Raw genomic sequence first — 17,394 nt, forward strand, 5'->3', positions numbered from 1 at the left:
CTGAAAACTGGAAAACAGAGAAACTGAGAGAACCTGGAATTGGCAGATTCACCCATCCTGGCACGGAAGAGATGGAAGAGGATAACAGAGGCAAAGCAGGCCAGCAGGAAGGTAAGATGAGCCCTGCAGCTGGATCAAACCAAAGGAAGCCCATCAAGTCCAGCATCCTTTTCTCACAGTGCCCAACCAGATACCTGTGAAAAGTTCCCAAGCAATAAAAAGGTAAAGGTAAAGGACCCCTGACAGTTAAGTCCAGTCGTGAACGACTCTGGGGTTGCAGCGCTCATCTCGCTTTACTGGCCGAGGGAGCTGACGTTTGTCTGCAGACAGTTTTTCTGGGTCATGTACCTAAGCACAAAAAGCAACCAGTTTCCAGGATCTGGCATTCGGAAGCATTGCTGCCTCTGACATTGGAGGCACTGGCGGAAGAAGAGGGGTGCGGAGAGAGTGCACTGCCACCGGCAGCGCGATCCCGGTAGGGTGCCATCGCAGCCGCCCCCTCGCCCACACTGGGCGCCACACCCCTGCAGGTAGTGTGCCCCGCCCCCAGGACATGCGCCAGCCCCGCCCCTGCCTGCTCTCTGCCCCCCCGGTGCCGGAGCATGAAGTTCTGCCACTGGTTAGAGGTACAACACAGCCATCAGGGATAGCCATTGAATAAATCAGGTGTGCTGGGGCACTCAGAGACCTTTGTGCCACTCGCCTCACATGCATGAAGGTTATCAACAAGGGCAGGGAGAAAGGGCATAGAAAAGGTGTCCAAAACTCAGTACCTGATATTGTCTATAAGGAGATGGTGCGAGTCCTTGGTGAGGATCATGGGGAGGGCGTAAGCTAAGTAATCAACCTTCCTCTCAGCTGCATATTGCTTTAAGATTGTGAACATCTTCTCTTTCACCTCTGGTTGGTCACCCAGGATCTCTTGCACCTGCACAAAGGACAGAGCAAAGTGGGAAATGGGGGAGGTTGCAATTTAAATTTGTTATGTGAGATCGTAAACCGCTTTGCTGTTGTTTTTTAAAAAATGAAACTGTGGGGGTTTTTTACACAAAAATAGAGAAATAAACATTCCACCCACCACCTCCAAAAGATCTCCAGACCTAAAAACAACAAACTTTTCAAGGTAGCAAATTCCTTTCCTCTGCATTCTTGTTTTATGTACCTGGAGTCTTTATTGCTAGTGTTATTCTCTATGGACAAAACGGGACCTGTCAGGGTGACTATGACAGGCCTAGAATGCTTTGCTACAGAGGCTCAAAATTAGAAAGCAGAAAGGCAATCCCATCCCATTATGGGAAGATGGGATATTGTGCTTTTGACCACCCAATCTGTTTTTTCAAGCTGAGAATAAAAAGTTTATAAGGTCACACTTGGGGCAACTGCATGGCGAAGGGTCTGCTCCAGTGATGGCTGCAATATGGTGGGCAAATTCTGGTGCTCACCAGAGGAGGGCAGCAGAGAACCCTCAAAGCATTTTAAAAACAAAACTCCACAATGCGCACCCCACATGATCCAGAGTCCAGTACCAGGTGTGCCCTTTTTTAGTCTGCAATAATTGCAGTTCGTTATCACCTTCCCGGGGCCAGGACCTCTCCCCAAGCTCCACTCCTCATTTCCCCTGTTCTGCACTCTCATCAGAGGCTAGAGTGTGCTCCTGAATCACAGTCATGTCTTTTGCGTGCCTTAACAGAGGATGGAGAGATATATATTTGGTATTTGCATGGCTGGGACAACGTGCAATGAGCATGTGCAAAAGGAAGGGTTGCTCCACCCACTGTGGCCTCTGGCTCCACCCACCATTGGCAAATGCCAGCCCAGAAGTTTGCCCACAAAGACATGTGGCCTTCAGGCTGAAAAGGACTCCCTTCTTTTGCTTTAACAGAAGGTGCAAGCTGACCTCTCTCATCCCTCTTGTTGGATCCCTTTTAGAGAGCAAGTGGAACCTTTCCTGGTATGGAGCCTATTCTGCCCCCACAAGGTTCAGTTATTTAGTGTTAGCAAATCTGCGTACAGTAGTACCTCAGGTTAAGTACTTAATTCGTTCTGGAGGTCTGTTCTTAACCTGAAACTGTTCTTAACCTGAAACTGTTCTTAACCTGAAGCACCACTTTAGCTAATGGCGCCTCCTGCTGCCGCCACGCCGCCGGAGCACGATTTCTGTTCTCATCCTGAAGCAAAGTTCTTAACCCGAGGTACTATTTCTGGGTTAGCTGAGTCTGTAACCTGAAGTGTATGTAACCCGAGGTACCACTGTATTAGTATTAGGTAGAAGGAATAACAATGCTGCCCCTTTAAGAAAAGATTGCACCTTTCCCCCTTTTTAGACCCCAAGGCAGGTTGGGAAATGTAGGTACAGAAATATCCTACTTTCTATTAGCTCTGTCAGAGAGCGGGAAAATACCTCCTTTCTATTGGCTCTGGCCAGAGTGGGAAGAAACTTCCCTGCCTTCCTCTAGTGGCAGTCTAGTTATGGCAAACCCAAGAAGAAGGGTGAACTCATCCTTACAGAGCTCCACAGAGAACTTCATAAAAAGACTAATCTACATTCAGGGCCATAGAACAGCCTATTTGAATGTGAGCAATATTTCTACATGTGCCTTGATTATCTTCAATGACTCTATGTAGGAGAGAGAGAGAGAAATCACCAGATGAAACAGAACCCAACCTGCTCACTGCTGCAGATCAAATGGCAGTTAAAGTGACAGCTTCAAAGCCCAGCTCAAGTTTTATTAAGTATCTCTATCTGGTTTTTACACCAACATTCAATGGGGAAGTAACGAGAAATTCAACTCGGGTCACATTCAAAGGTAGACCTTCCTAAATCACTATTTCCAAAACAGTATGCAAACTGAAACACCCATCCTTGGAAATGCATACTTTTCTGAATTTTGCAATGCAGTTCTCCAGTCAAGTAACATGTGCAAAACTGCATATACAACGTGTATACAAATGCATACGTTAATGAAAATAACAGAAAAATGCATCATATTGGGCAATGCTGCATGTCCAGATGCGTATATTAGGAGAAAACAGCACTAAATACTGATGAATTTTCAGAAGGATTATATGCATATGTGGTGTGGAAATGTGGAAAACTGAACACAAGATTGAAAAAATGAGAAACAAAGAGAAACTGAAATTGAGAGATGCACCTCCTCCTCACACAACCAGTTGCCAGGGCACTTTACCAAAGTTAGAGTTAAAATGCAACCAAGTATCAGCAAACTACATCTGACCACCCAGCTCTGATCCACAGCAGGGTGGGAGCTCCGACTCCCCTTCTCCCTTTTCTGCAAGATGGGCAGAGGTGAAGCCAGGGAGCACCAGCCCCTCTGGCACTCTGTCCTTTGCGCCAAAGCCTGCCCACATCTGGGTGGGTCTTGAAGCGCAGGAGGAACAGAGGGAAGGAAAACACCTCTCATCACCAGTGCACTCTGGCCTGAGCAGAGCCCAACTGCCCCCAAACACTCTGTGTGGGTACTTCAAACACTGTCCCAGTTTGGACATCACACTAAGCTATGGTTGACAAGAATGAGCCAGGTTCAGGAACGGACAAATCTATCCGTCTTGGTTTCTAATATCTCTAGTCTGAAGTCTGCTTCACTCCATTTCCTGCAGACATTTGCAAAAGAAAGTATGGTTTGTTTAAAGAAGCCTGATTGATATGAAGCACAAACAAGCCATATGAACGAACCATACTTAACATGAACCACAGTTTAGGGTTTGAGCAACACACTAAACTGTGGCTGGTGGAAAGTCAAAGCTAAAGCTTCTGAACTCCTCCTCTCACCCTCATCAGAAGGATGGGGTAATATGGAAGCACACGCAGTACATGCAGTGGCTCATTCTTAACATGTTAAGCTGCATTTCAGGGTGATGTACAAATACAGCTGTACACCCCTCATTCGCACCTACTACAGACATTTTGTGCATGCTTTCAAAAGAGTGGTAGGTTGTGTCATGACCCCGTCCTCAAGGTCCCAGTGTTAATTTGAGGAGGACTCTGGTTCAAATAATGCATGTCACCCCACTTGAGGAGTAACCCTCAGCACTGCCTGCTACACTGCCCTGGCCTGAGGATGTGGTGCAGGCATAGGCAAACTCGACCCTCCAGGTGTTTTGGGACTACAACTCCCATGATCCCTAGCTAACAGGACCAGTGGTTAGGGATGATGGGGATTGTAGTCCCAAAACATCTGGAGGGCCGAGTTTGCCTATCCCTGGTGTGGTGGCTCTCCCATCATACTCAGAGTCTGATTCTCCTGCAGCCTCCCTGCTCTACAACCATATGCAACTGCAGAATAAGCTACATAACACTGACATATTGCAAACAGTACTCCGGGGGAGGGGGCAAAATCACTAGAAGGTCAAGGCTTTATAGCCTTTTGAAGGCATCAGATGACTCCAATCCTTTGCTGAGACAACATCTTCCCTGACTCACTAGGAGCTCTCCCAGCTCCTTATGCTCTTGACTCACCGGAACTGTCCAAGGTCCTGATCTGCCTTGCCCTAGTCTCTGGTCCTATTCACCCATTTCCCCTGCATTCCCCTGGGACACAGCAGAACAGGATAGGTTTCTCCACCCCTGCAACAATCCATCCGCAATGCCGGCATGGTTATGGGAGCTGGAGTGAGATGTGTAAGCAGAAGAGAGGGAGCTGTTCACATCCCCCCTGGTGCTCGTCCCACTTTGATGCTCTCCAAAGCCAATTATCACAGGCTTTTTGTAACCTACATCCAGAAACCACAAGGTACCCAGCAGTTTCAAGGCACCATCATGTGACCAGGATGGAAGTCCTAATGAGGCACCAGACATTTCAAGGTTACTACATCTGGAGCAGGGACAGCAAGAAAGGGGTCTCTTCAAGGAAGCTGCCTTGCATCCCTTTCCATCTCTCATGATGGGGAAAGCAGGATTCTTTGGAAGACAGAGAAGGGAGCTCAGTGGTAGAGCAGTGTGAAACCCTGGAGTGCTGCTGCCAGTCAGTGTAGACAATACTAGGCTACATGGGCCAATGGTCTGACCCAATATGAGGCAGTTACCTATATTCTTAATCTACTGCCCATTCTTGACAATGAAACTTTCCCATAGGCATTGGGCTGCAGTCACAGTCTTGCTCACAGTCATAGCCCTCAAATCCATAGCACAAACAACAGGATATACATCAGAGACAAACACAGGACCAGATTTTGCAGCAGAATCCCGAGGCGAATCCTGACCCCATATTCACTTTGACAACACATAAGAGCATAAGAAAAGCCAGTTAGATCAGGCCAGTGGCCCATCTAGTCTTGCATCCTGTTCTCACAGGAGCCAACCAGATGGGCCAGTGGGAAGCTAGCAAAGATCCCCCCCCAACTATAAAGTCCCAAATGCTGCAAGCTTTCTTCATAGGGGAGTCATTTTGATTCCACTTCTCTGAACAATATCCGTTTTGAGATGAAGTGACAAGAAACTATACACAGTATTTCAAATGCAGTTGCACCATAGATTTGTATAACAGCATTATGATACAGTGGTACCTCAGGTTAAGTACTTAATTCGTTCCAGAGGTCTGTTCTTAACCTGAAACTGTTCTTAACCTGAAGCACCACTTTAGCTAATGGGGCCTCCTGCTGCTGAAGCGCCGCCGCAGCACAATTTCTGTTCTTATCCTGAAGCAAAGTTCTTAACCTGAAGCACTATTTCTGGGTTAGCAGAGTCTGTAACCTGAAGCGTATGTAACCTGAAGTGTATGTAACCGGAGGTACCACTGTATTGGCAGTTTTATTTCCAATTTCTTTCCTAGTGATTCCTTGCATGGAATTTGCCTTTCTCACAGCTGCTGCACAAAAGGTTGACATCTTCATCAAACTATCCACAAAGGTCTTGTTCCTGGCCAGTCAACACCAGTTCAGACCCCATGAGCATGAAATTAAGATTTTTTTTTGCCCCAGCATGCATCACTTTACACTTGTTTATATTGGATTGCCTTTGCCACTTGACCACTCATTACAGTAAGTTTGGAGAGGTCCTTTTTGAGCTCTTCACAATCTCTTTTTGTATTATTAGATTCTGTTCTCTGAGCAGGGCGGGGGTTTTTTGTGTGCTTACCCCAATGAAGACAGCACTTTGCTCATGCTCAGAGGCATCCTTTACCAATGGGGGGAGGAATATAAATTGGAGAAACAGGGTTTTAATTGATCAGTCACTAGATGGCTCTTCTGTTACTCAGAGCAGACCCACTGAAAAATCATTAGTTTGTGATCAGATGGAGGCCTTCCAATCTTCAGGCCAAATGTGGCCCTTCAGAATACTTTCTGGCCCCTAGGGCTCTCCCCAGGACACACCCCTTGCTGGCCTTGCTCCACATGCTCCTCAGGTGTTCTTGCCCGGCTGGAATGTGTCCATGAACTGCATGATGCCTCTTGCTTTCCTGAATTGGAGAGGCAGGAGAGTGTGTAAACTTTTGACTTTTGCACAGCTGGAGTGGAGACTCCTGTGCAAAGAAAAGAGCCACATCTGCTGCTCCACCCATCCTTGCATCTGGCTGCATCTAATTTTTGCCCCTGCCCACTGCTGGCATGCAGCCCCTGAAATGTTGCCTATGGCCTGTGAGGGAGGCTGGTCCTCAGACTGAACAATCTTCCCCAGTTCAGTAACTGTACCCATGAAGGGTGGCCTGTAATAAATACCGTATTTTTCGCTCCATAAGACACACCTTTTTCCTCCTAAAAAGTAAGGGGAAATGTCTGTGCGTCTTATGGAGTGAATGTGTGCCCAATCATTGGCTCCCTTTCTGGCCCCGCCCCCTTGCCCAGGCCTCCATTGTTGAATGTTCTGCAGATGGAGGCTGTTTGTTTCCCCAGGGACATGTGACTGGCTGATTAGATTATCTGTCTGGAAACTGTAGAAATGTCTCCCTTTCCTAAAGAAGCTGCAGAACTGCGAGTTGAACCCCATAAAAACAGGATTCTTTCCCATTGCAAAGTAAGCTCAACAACTTTGAGCTGATCCTCCAAAAAGGGGGCTTTTCCCCTTTGCAAAAGAAGCTGCACAACTGTGAGCTGATCCCCCCCCAAAAAAAATGGGGCTTTCCCCCTTTCCTCCTCTAAAAACTAGGTGCGTCTCCATAAGAGTGAAAAACACGGTATTTTTAACCATAAACAAACACACACAAAAATGAATCACTGCTGGGGTGTACCCACAACTGTGAGGCTTGAAGAGGTTCTGATGATGCACCCCACTCTGTGGCCATTGGCTGAGGACTGACTGTGATGTCACAAAGGCACATGTCTGCTGAGTGGATATAAAGGTGGGGCTTTTTCCTGTTCTCCAGCAGAACACAGCGGGCAGCAGTTGTGATATTCAGCATTGCCCAGTCTTCTTCCACTTGGAAGAGAAATAATTGGCAGGTGAGTGGCGGATGCTATGAAGGATGCTGCAGGAGGCTATGGAACGATAGCAAGGCAAGTTTGCTTCCTAAGAGGGATTGGCTGATATCCATGATCTGAAGTTGGCTGATGTGTGGTGATGGACCTAGTGGAAGTTGGCAGATGTTTGGTGGGTGGAAGCCAGTGGGGTTCTCATTTGGAAGCAAGGGTGAATGAAGAGTGAAAGATGAGCAAATGGCGTTCTTCGTGGATGTCGGCTGGCCGTGTGTTTGTGTTTGTGAATGGGAGGTTTTGAATGTGGTTGAGGCACATCGTGTGTAAAAGGGATGTGTGAAAGGTGACTGGTGGATATTCATGAATAGAAGGAACTTTTGGCAGTGGGCAGGCTGAAGTTAGAGATTAAGTTTTCAGGCTGAAGCCAGTGGAGGTGCCTGGATGATGCTGTCAGATGGTAGGCATTTCCCACCACCATCCGTTTCTCCTGCCCCAGGGTCGTCTGATGCTGGTGAGTTTTTCCCAAGACTGTGCATGAAAGCATGGAAGGAGGCCATGGGCTGGCTGAAGCCAACAAGGCTTTCTCAAGACATTCCCATCCCTTTAGAAAGCATGCCAACTTATAGTTCCAAATAAGTGTTTTTCAAAATACATTCAAGTGTAATGTCTATTCTTTCTGAGTTATATGATGTACCCCTCCCTGGTGTTAGCATACATGAAAGGAATATTTTTTAATAAGTGAGTTGCTGGTGAGGTGCCCCCACAATGTCAGGCCTGGGGAGGGTGAACTGTTGCCGTTAGCTACAGACGGTCTGTGACATCACAAAAGGACATGACAACATCATTCCATATCCTAAGAGCATCTTCAGCTGGGTTCATATATATTTGTTCATCTTCCAACATGTTATATGCCATTATCTGCCACCAATGTCCTTCTGGCTTCTACGTAGGACAAACAGTCTCCATGTGGAAGAATTAACAGGCACAAATCTGACATTAGAAAGGGCAACTTTCAAAAGCTAGTGAGGGAACGTCTCCATCTCCCATGATACTCCACGGCTGATCTAAAAGCTGTATCTCCCAAGACACTCAGCTGCATTGATCTAAAAGATTTTCTGACAAAGGAATTTCAAAGGGAGACTGCAGTGTGAAATTTCAGAATTACAGCTCATCGGGTCTCTGCCCCTCATTCTGCATACATTTAAGATCCCATTAGCTAAAGTGGTGCTTCAGGTTATGAACAGTTTCAGGTTAAGAACGGACCTCTGGAACGAATTAAGTACTTAACCTGAGGTACCACAGTATTTGAAATATAAACAGCTAAGCATTACAAAACACCATAGTGATGGACAGCAGCAATTAAAACACAACAAATAAGAGCAATTCTCCAAAGAGGAATAATATTTCTTTGCCATCCATTTCCTGCTGACCCTGCTAGAGTGTAAGACTCTGGGGAACCATGGTTCAAATCCCACTCAACCAGGAAGCTCACTGGCTCATCTTAGGCCACAGTCACTATATCTCTGCCTAACCTACCTCACATTTGGAACACAAATGCAGCAAATAAAATAAAAAGATCTCCACATACATACTTTATACCATTTCACTTTTGAAAGAAAGAACATAAGCAGAGCCTAATATATGAATCTATGTAAACATTGTTTGGTTGGAGAGCTGCATCACAAAATTCAGAAAAATGTGAAAATTCAGAAAAGTGCCAAATGTTGACAGATAGCTGTTTTTCGGATCTCATATTGTTTCAGAATGCGCAGATCTCATGTGCCTTTAAATGAGAACTGAGCAAGACTTCTCCCCTACCTGTACTCGCTAGATCAGTGGTTTCCCAAAAATAAAAAAATAAAAATTGAGACCACTACCTCCTTGGTTCCATAAATTCCCCCCCAGTACTCCCTACCCCACCCTATAAAAAACAATATTCAAAATAGCAGTTTGTACAACCCTCTAAAGAATATAATAACAGAATAAAAATTAAGGCAGTAACAATTAATTGTACATTTATTGACAATCCAGTTAGAGCCATTTAGTTGAATTAATTCAGCAAAATGGATAAAGTTGATCCAGTAATCGCAGCTTTTCAAAGCCTGATAATCCTTTGCACCTCCAACACCCCCTTGCCACCCGCTTGCCTCTTAGCAACCGAACAGGCAATCCCACTGCCCCCCAGGAGGGCGGTACTTTGGGAACGACTGCTCTAGATGGTCTGGACCACAATTCCTTTCAGTCCTGTGCTGGCTGGGGCTGATGGGAGTTGTAGTCCAAATTCTGCCGAAGGCTCCCATTTCAGAGACAGCCTTACCTTCTTACTGAACTCTTGCGCCTTCTGCCTCCGCTCTTGATGGATGGCGTCAGCGCTTTGGACAAACTCCCTCACGCTGCTACTGGCCCACCTCTGCTGCCGCCCGAGGCGCAGGAGCCCCAACCTGAGGCCCTTTCCCTGGCACGCCTGGATCATGACAGCCGCCTCTTCGTAGAGCTTAACTGGGGTCCCGTTGATCTCCAGGATGTAGTCTCCAGCTTTGACCCCGGATTCGGAGGCTGGCGAGGCAGGATCCACGCTCCCCACTTGCAAGGGGCATCCTCCCTCGCATGCCAGAGTGAAGCCAAAGCGCCCCTCTTGGCCCGGCTTGAGTTCCACCTGCTGGATGCGCGAGACCACCCCAATGCTGGGGGGCACGTTCTCGCACTGCCTCGCCAGAGCAACCAGCGCCTCAGCGTTCATGGAGGAGACGTGCTGGCCTTCAATCTCCAGGATCTGGTCTCCCAGCTGGAGGCCGGCCAGCTGGGCGCTGCTGCCTTCTTCCACAGCCAAGATGTAGCAAGGGCCATTCCCGCTGATCTTGAACCCAAATTCCTCAGGCCACCCATCGTTGGTAGTTGGCATGGCGGTGACTGGGGAAAAGGAGAGCGTGGAAAGGTCAGCTGCTGAATCTGGTTCCCTCATGGAAAGAACAGTTCCTTGATTCAGGCCATGTTCCCACCAGACATCTAAAGCACTAGGACAGCACTTTAAACAGTCATGGATTCCCCTAAAAAAATAAATGAATCTGGCAGGGGAGAGTTATTAGAAGACCCATTTTTCCCTCACAGAGTTCCCTGTGAAGAAGGGTTAATGTATAAACCCATCTGGGAACTGCAGTCCCAGGAGTGGAATAAGAGCCCCCTAAAAATTAGCACACTTAACAAACAACAGCTCCCAGGTTGCTAATCAGGTAAAGGTGCTGTTAGGAATGTTAGGAGACCCCTTAACCCCCCCCCCGGCCCAGTTTCCACTCCCAGAGTGGTTTAACAGTCAATCCCTCTTCCTAGGAAACTCTGGTAATTGTGGCCCTGTGAAGGGAATAGGGGCCTCCTAACAACTCTCAGCCGAGACACAGGTGGCACTGTGGCTTAAACCACAGACCCTAGGGCTTGTCGATCGGAAGGTCGGCGGTTTGAATCCCCGCAATGGGGTGAGCTCCAGTTGCTCAGTCCCAGCTCCTGCCAACCTAGCAGTTCGAAAGCATGCCAATGCAAGTAGATAAATAGGTACCGCTACGGCGGGAAGGTAAACGGCGTTTCCATGCACTGCTCTGGTTTGCCAGAAGTGGCTTAGTCATGCTGGCCACATGACCCGGAAGCTGTACGCCTGCTCCCTTGGCCAATAAAGCGAGATGAGTACTGCAACACCAGAGTCGGTCACGACTGGACCTAATGGTCAGGGGTCCCCTTTACCTTTAACAACTCTCAGCACCCTTGACAAGCTACAGCTCCCAGAATTCTTTGGGTGGGGAGCCATGACTGTTTAAAGAGGCATTATCTCAGATGTAAGGTGTGAATGTGGTCTTAATCAGGTTCTTTCCAACCATATGCACAATTTCCAACACAAATATCAACATTTGTGTGCTCAACCACTCCTTTGAAAACTTTCCCGAGAGGACAACATGATAGTTTCTTCCAACAGCATTCAAAAAAAGAAGTTCTATGGCTTCTGAAAGACTAGCGATTTAATTTATTTTGGCCTAAGCTTTTGTGGCCTCGAGCCTACTTTGTCAGAGATATGAAGTAAGTTTGCCATTGGACCTCATTGCCATTCAACTCCCAACTTACAATTAGATGTTCAGTTGCCTGGCTGTCTGTTCCTTATTTATCCTAAATGGGATCAGACCTCAGTTGAGACAGCCTCTGGCACCTATGGGAGGGACTGTAGCTCCTTGACAGAGCATCTGCTTTGGAGGCCAAAGGTCCCAGGTCCAATCCCTGGTGGCAGCTCCAGGTAGAGCATATCCTCCAACATTTATCTGATGGAAATAAGGATGTCCCATTCCATAATTTTACTATTTATACTCCACACATTTTACTTGGTTGCCCCAGCCACTCTGGGCAGCTTCCAACATATATAAAAAGATAATAGAACATTAAACATTTTTTTAAAAAATTCCCTATACAGAATTGCCTTCAGATGACTCAGGGGTCAGATAACGCCATACCCTCCAACATTTCTCCAATGAAAACAGAGGCATCCTAAGGAAAAGTGGGACATTCTGGGATAAAATCAGAAACCAGGCTTCTCTAAATCAGGGAGGTCCCTGGAAAATAGGCACACTTGGAGGATCTGACAGGGCTGGGAGAGACCCCTGCCTGAAACCCTGGAGAGCCACTGCCAGTCAGTGTAGGCAGTACTGAGCTAGATGGACCAGGGATCTTATTATTATTATTTTTTTAAGAAGAGCTGTGACTCAGGAGTAGAACACCTGCTTTGCATGCAGAAGGTCCCAGGCTTAATCCTCAATGGCATCTCCAGGTACAGTTGGGAGAGAAACCCCTGCTTCAAACCCTGGCAAGCTACTGCCAGTCAGTGCAGTCAGTACTAAACTAGATGGATCACTCGTCTCAGAGTAAGGCAGCTTCCTATGTACATCCCATTCTGGACAACAATATTCCCTTTCACTGTTATTAAACATATATATATATCCCACCTTTCCTCCCCAAGGGAGGCAAACACACAACGCATTAAACAAAACATCTAAAAACAATTCCAGAACAGGTGCAGCCTGGGTGGGCCTGATCTTGCCGACAGACACAGCCCCCTCAACTAAAGCGGCTACTCACAGATGATGGAAATGCACAGTAGAGACACAGACACAGGGTCCAGGTTCTGCAGGAGGGACCAGACTCAAACACTGTCCCTGTATATCCTTTCTGGAAATACATGCCCTACGGTCTAAGGCAGCCTCCTGTACACTCACCTGACTGGCCCTTACTTTGGCCCTGACGATGGGGCAGCATTCTCCAGCAGGGCAGCTGTGTCAGGGGGTGTGAAGCTCAGGACAGGCCACACACAGAGGAAAAATGGCTGAGGAGCTCAGAGGGGTTGACCACTGCTGCCCCCCACCCTGGCGACAGCTGCCTGAAGAAGCCACCTCGTTCCTCCACTCCCAGGTCTTAAGTAAAGACTTACAGAAATTGCAGGCCATTAGGATCTGGCTGAGGTCTTGCGAAGAAGGCCGCCGTCATTTCTCCGCGGGGTCTGGAGTTTTGTGGTTCTCTTCAGCTTGGGAAGCTGCTTCCCCTACCCCAAAGCTTCACTTGCCACGGAAAATGGAGGACTTGGGTACAAGAGTCTCCCAAGCCCACAGTGCTGACCAGGCCACGTTCTTGAGAATGTGACTGAAGTCACCCGAGAAGTTCACCCAACCTGGGTTGGAGCTTTTACCTTCCCATTCCGTCAAGCTAGGAAGATGGGACTGAGCTCCAGCACGGCTGAGCCCTACTCCTTCCCTCCATTGTCTCCCCACTTGCCTGCTTTTGGGGGGGGGGGGGGGAGAATATTACAACCAAGTAGGTAGATGGATCGACTAAGTCAGAGCCAGACAATGGCCATGTCTTCTTGTCTCTGAGGCCTCTGAGGGGAATTAGAACTGGTCAAGAGCTAAACTGGATTAGAGGCCCAGTCTGGGTGTTGTGTGAGCAAATTGAAGTCGACGCTAATGCAACAGCAGACAAGGCTCACGTGGGTTGAGACAGGAGGACAGCAACAGTTTGCTTCAGAAGGAGGTGGGGAGATGCCATCACAAAGAGGAACACCGGAAGCTGCCTTGAACTGTGCCATAGCATCAGCCCATCTAGCTAAGGCTAGCAGCCCTTTATTCAAAACCATGAGGACTGAAACCACAGCACCTGATTTACATGTAGAAGCTCCAGGGTTGAGAGACAGGACTTGGAATGCCCCTTGCCTGAAACCCTAGAGAGCAGTTGTCAGTCATTGTGTAGTAGGCAATATTGAGTTTGATGGACTTGGAATAAGAGGACATGAATCTTTTCCTAAGTGCTCTGTGTGCTTCTAAATGGGTGGTGTGTTTCTGGGGAACTGAATTGGGCAGGAAGGGGCAATGATCTGGGTTACTGGGTTGAATATTAATTTGAAGAAAGAAATTCGTGTAACTGAACTTTATCTAGAGAAAAATTGGAGGGCAATGAAAGTGGCTAAATGGAGGGGAAATGAAGTGATTTGGGGCAGGCTTTGCTGGAGAATTAATATGTGTGTAAATTGAAGAGGAACTGATTTGGGGTGCAAGTTAACTGGAGAATCTGTCAAGGGAGAGTTGGAGGGGGGCACTAATAGGCTTGCCTTCTGTGGCACTGAAATCCTAAAAATTGCATCTACAACTATTAATTGGCATATGTAAATTTGTTTCTAGGCTCCAGATTTTTAAAGCACCTAACAATGCCACACCACAAGGATTCCATTTTAGCAGTCCCATATGGTGCACATTATAGAGGTCCAATAGGGAGCTTACAAGAACATGAGTCACTGTGACCAGGCTATGCCAGTCTAAAAACAGCTGGGGCTGACTAATCAACTGTGGGGACTGAGACCACCTGGGCCTAGCTGTGGCAGTGCCAGATCAAGGAATACACAAAAATATTTTTTTAGCAAGGGTACAGTGAAGTCACCTGCCTGATATCAATTGGCAGGGAGTTCCAAAGTGTAGGTGCTGCCACACTAAAAGGGGAAGTTCTCACAAATAAGGAATGGGTATGTGGTGGCACCTGTGGACAGTGCCAGTTCTGCACTGCTGGGGGGGGGGGAGGAGAGAAGAGAGAGAGAGAGAGAGAGAGAGAGAGAGAGAGAGAGAGAGAGAGAGAGAGAGGCCTGCCTGCTCCACTTCTCCCTGGGTGTCAAAGCTTCAGTCACTAATTGCTGCATCCTGCTAATGCCTCAGAAATGTGTTGTGCTAATTTCCAGGGCTATTCTAATAGCCTCCCCCTCATCCTCCACCCTGACACAACTGCAAAGAAGCAGCTTGCAGTCTGTGGTGGGTTTGTTATTTTTAAAAAGCTGTTGTTAGTCAAAAACATTTGCTTCCTTTTGCAAGAGCTCCTTTGACAACAATTTAAGAAGTCTTCTGTGTTGATTCCCCCTGACCCCCTTTCCCTTCCTCCACATGAATGCATGTCAAGCAAAGCTTACCTCTCTTGCGCAGGGCCTAGCCTGCACCAGTAGCACAGAATGAAGACCTGTTACCCAGCTAAACCATCCCGGCAGTTTCAGCACTTCTGGATCAATTTCAGACCTGTGGGGCAAGCGCCTGAGTTTCTATGGCAAACTCTATCCAGGCACGGTAACCTAATAGGACAGTCATTAGCAGGCTGACCTTGGCGGGGAGCGAAGGAGTGCAAACGTCTGGGAGAGAGGCAGCTTCTCTGCAGCTACAGAGGCAACTAGGGAATTTCCCAGCTCTCAAAAGATTTAAGCAGCTTAGAGCTGTTAGGGAAATTACAGGGGGGAGCACATCTTTAAAGTTGTTAAATGTTACAAATATTATGCCTGAATGTATCCTTTTGACTTGACAGCTCAGGGAAGATACCTAGCTTTATAAATCATTTAAAATCAACCCCTTTGCAAAGTTCCTCCATTCCAACGCCTTTTGCCCTTGGAAAAAGGACTCTTTCCCCTGCCACCTCCCCAAGATTGAAGACATGTATACACACCTCCTACCCCAGGAAATGCCCAGAAGTGACCATTGCTGGGCTCATTGTTCTCCAAGGGAAGCCAAATCTCATCACCAGACTTGCCTCAGGCTCCAGACATGCAAAGGAAGTTCTGTTGTACTTTTGGGTGGTGGGTACTTACCTGTAAGACATGTTTGCCTATGCTAATCTTGTGTAACCTTCCCCTTTTGTGACATGTTAGTGATGTAGCAATGATATATTGATGATGCTGTGCGAACTGTATTCTGGGATATGGTGGGAAAGTTTTAAAAGTCAATGTCGCCCCATGCTCTGGGTTCACTCGCTGCTGTTGAACCTGTTGCGCAACAGTAAAGGATCTAAGTCTACTGACTGCTGTTTTGCTCCAAATTGCTTGGCTGGAATTTCCTTCTTTTACTGACCACATGGATCCACGGGGAGCTGGGCTGTTCAGTAGTCTCTCAACCCAGAATTTTCCTTAACAGAGCATATATGGGGTGGATGATGAACCCAGAGATGATGTGTGCATGCTGCTGCTACAAATTCAGGATTGGCTTGAATCTTTCAAGCTAAGAAGAAGCTACAGGCAATCTCAGAGACACATTTGTTAGAGTTGGTATTCTTTCAACAAAGGTAAGCTCAATAAGGTTATGTTATAAAAAGTCTCCTCTTATACTTTTGTTTACAAGATGGTAAAACATGGGCCGGAGAAAGCTACTGTTAGGTGACCCCCACAGCCAGTTGACTAACAAAACCCAACAAGGGCTTATGAATGACTCTGTGTCCAGGGTTGCAGATCCAAAAAATCAGCACTTCCAATATGGGCTGCCATATGTCCAGATTTTCCCAGACATTTTTGCCACTTTTCAAAAATTCTGCCCTGACACTATTTTTGACGAACGAATCCATGGTATGTCCAAGAAATTCCAGATGTATGGCAGCTTGGTCTTACTCCTTCCTCCATCTTCTGAGAGTTAAATTGATATGCAAGGCAAGACAAGTGTGTATTGGATGTTCCATTCCTGGCAGAGGTGCTCTTCCAGCAGGTGTCAGGATAGTTGAGATTGGAACGGTGATATACAAATTTACAGTGACTGAGGTTTGACATAACAGTCCCAAGACTCCAAGCCAGACTCCCCCAATCTGGTTCTCTCAAAGCATTTTGGACTACAACAACATCCACCAGATGGCCACATATCCTCTACTTCAGCTTCCTGTAACTCAGTGCCATGCTGGTTGGGCCTGATGGGAGTTGTAGCCCAACACATCTAGAGGGCACCAGGTTGAGGAAGCTGAAATGCAAGTGAACAGGCACCATGGAAAGAGCTACTTTTCTACAGAGCCTTTCCCATTCACTTTTGTCTCTGTCCTTATCTTGACCCCTCGGAGAGATTTCCATTATGTCCCATAAACAGAAATCAAATATTTGCAGCCAGCATTAAGTGATTTGTGTAGGGTCAGGGAGTCCAAGATCTAAATCCAGCCTTCACCATTAGAAAAGGATTTATTGGGAAAGCCCCAGAGCTAGAGACTGATCCAATTACCCACAGTGAGCTGCAGGAATACTGGAGAAGGCTTCAATCTTCCTCAGCCTTAGAGAACTACTATTCATTTTTCTGTTCTTCTGTGCTGTGAATAATCTGCATTATGGGCTTCTACAACTCAGATCAGGGGTCAGCAAACTTTTTCAGCAGGGGGCCGGTCCACTGTCCCTGAGACCTTGTGCGGGTCCATACTATATTTTGAAGGGGAAAAAATGAACGAATTCCTATGCCCCACAAATAACCCAGATGCATTTTAAATAAAAGGACACATTCTACTCATGTAAAAACACGCTGATTCCCGAACTGTCTCTAGGCTGGATTTAGAAGGCAATTAGGCTGGATCCGGCCCCCAGGCCTTAGTTTGCCTACCCATGACTTAGATCCACGCTATACATTTAAAGTACATGGCTTCACCCAAAGAATCCTGGGAACTGGTATAGATGTGATAATGAGGGAAGAGCTCTAGTGGGCATCCATTGATATCAGGCAGGAGACTTCACTACAGTGGTAC

General features: G+C 47.0%; 1 protein-coding gene across 2 annotated transcripts in view; it reads right to left on the reverse strand.

Annotated features, from left to right (window-relative positions):
• The window catches only part of GRID2IP (Grid2 interacting protein), a 61,269-nt gene extending 50,591 nt beyond the window's left edge, over window positions 1-10,678 (reverse strand). The window contains exons 1-2 of one of the 2 annotated variants that reach the window (XM_081840624.1): window positions 9,686-10,678; window positions 774-928 (exon numbers count right to left, since the gene is read on the reverse strand). In XM_081840624.1, coding sequence (XP_081696750.1) covers window positions 774-928; window positions 9,686-10,330 — 800 coding nt within the window. In that variant the 5' untranslated portion in view covers window positions 10,331-10,678. The remainder of the gene's footprint in view (window positions 1-773; window positions 929-9,685) is intronic. The other variant, XM_081840623.1, reaches the window with a different exon arrangement.
• Between the last annotated feature and the right edge of the window lie 6,716 nt (window positions 10,679-17,394).

This window comes from Podarcis erhardii, assembly GCF_964252035.2.
Source record: "Podarcis erhardii genome assembly, chromosome: 14".
NCBI classification, from domain to species: domain Eukaryota; kingdom Metazoa; phylum Chordata; class Lepidosauria; order Squamata; family Lacertidae; genus Podarcis; species Podarcis erhardii.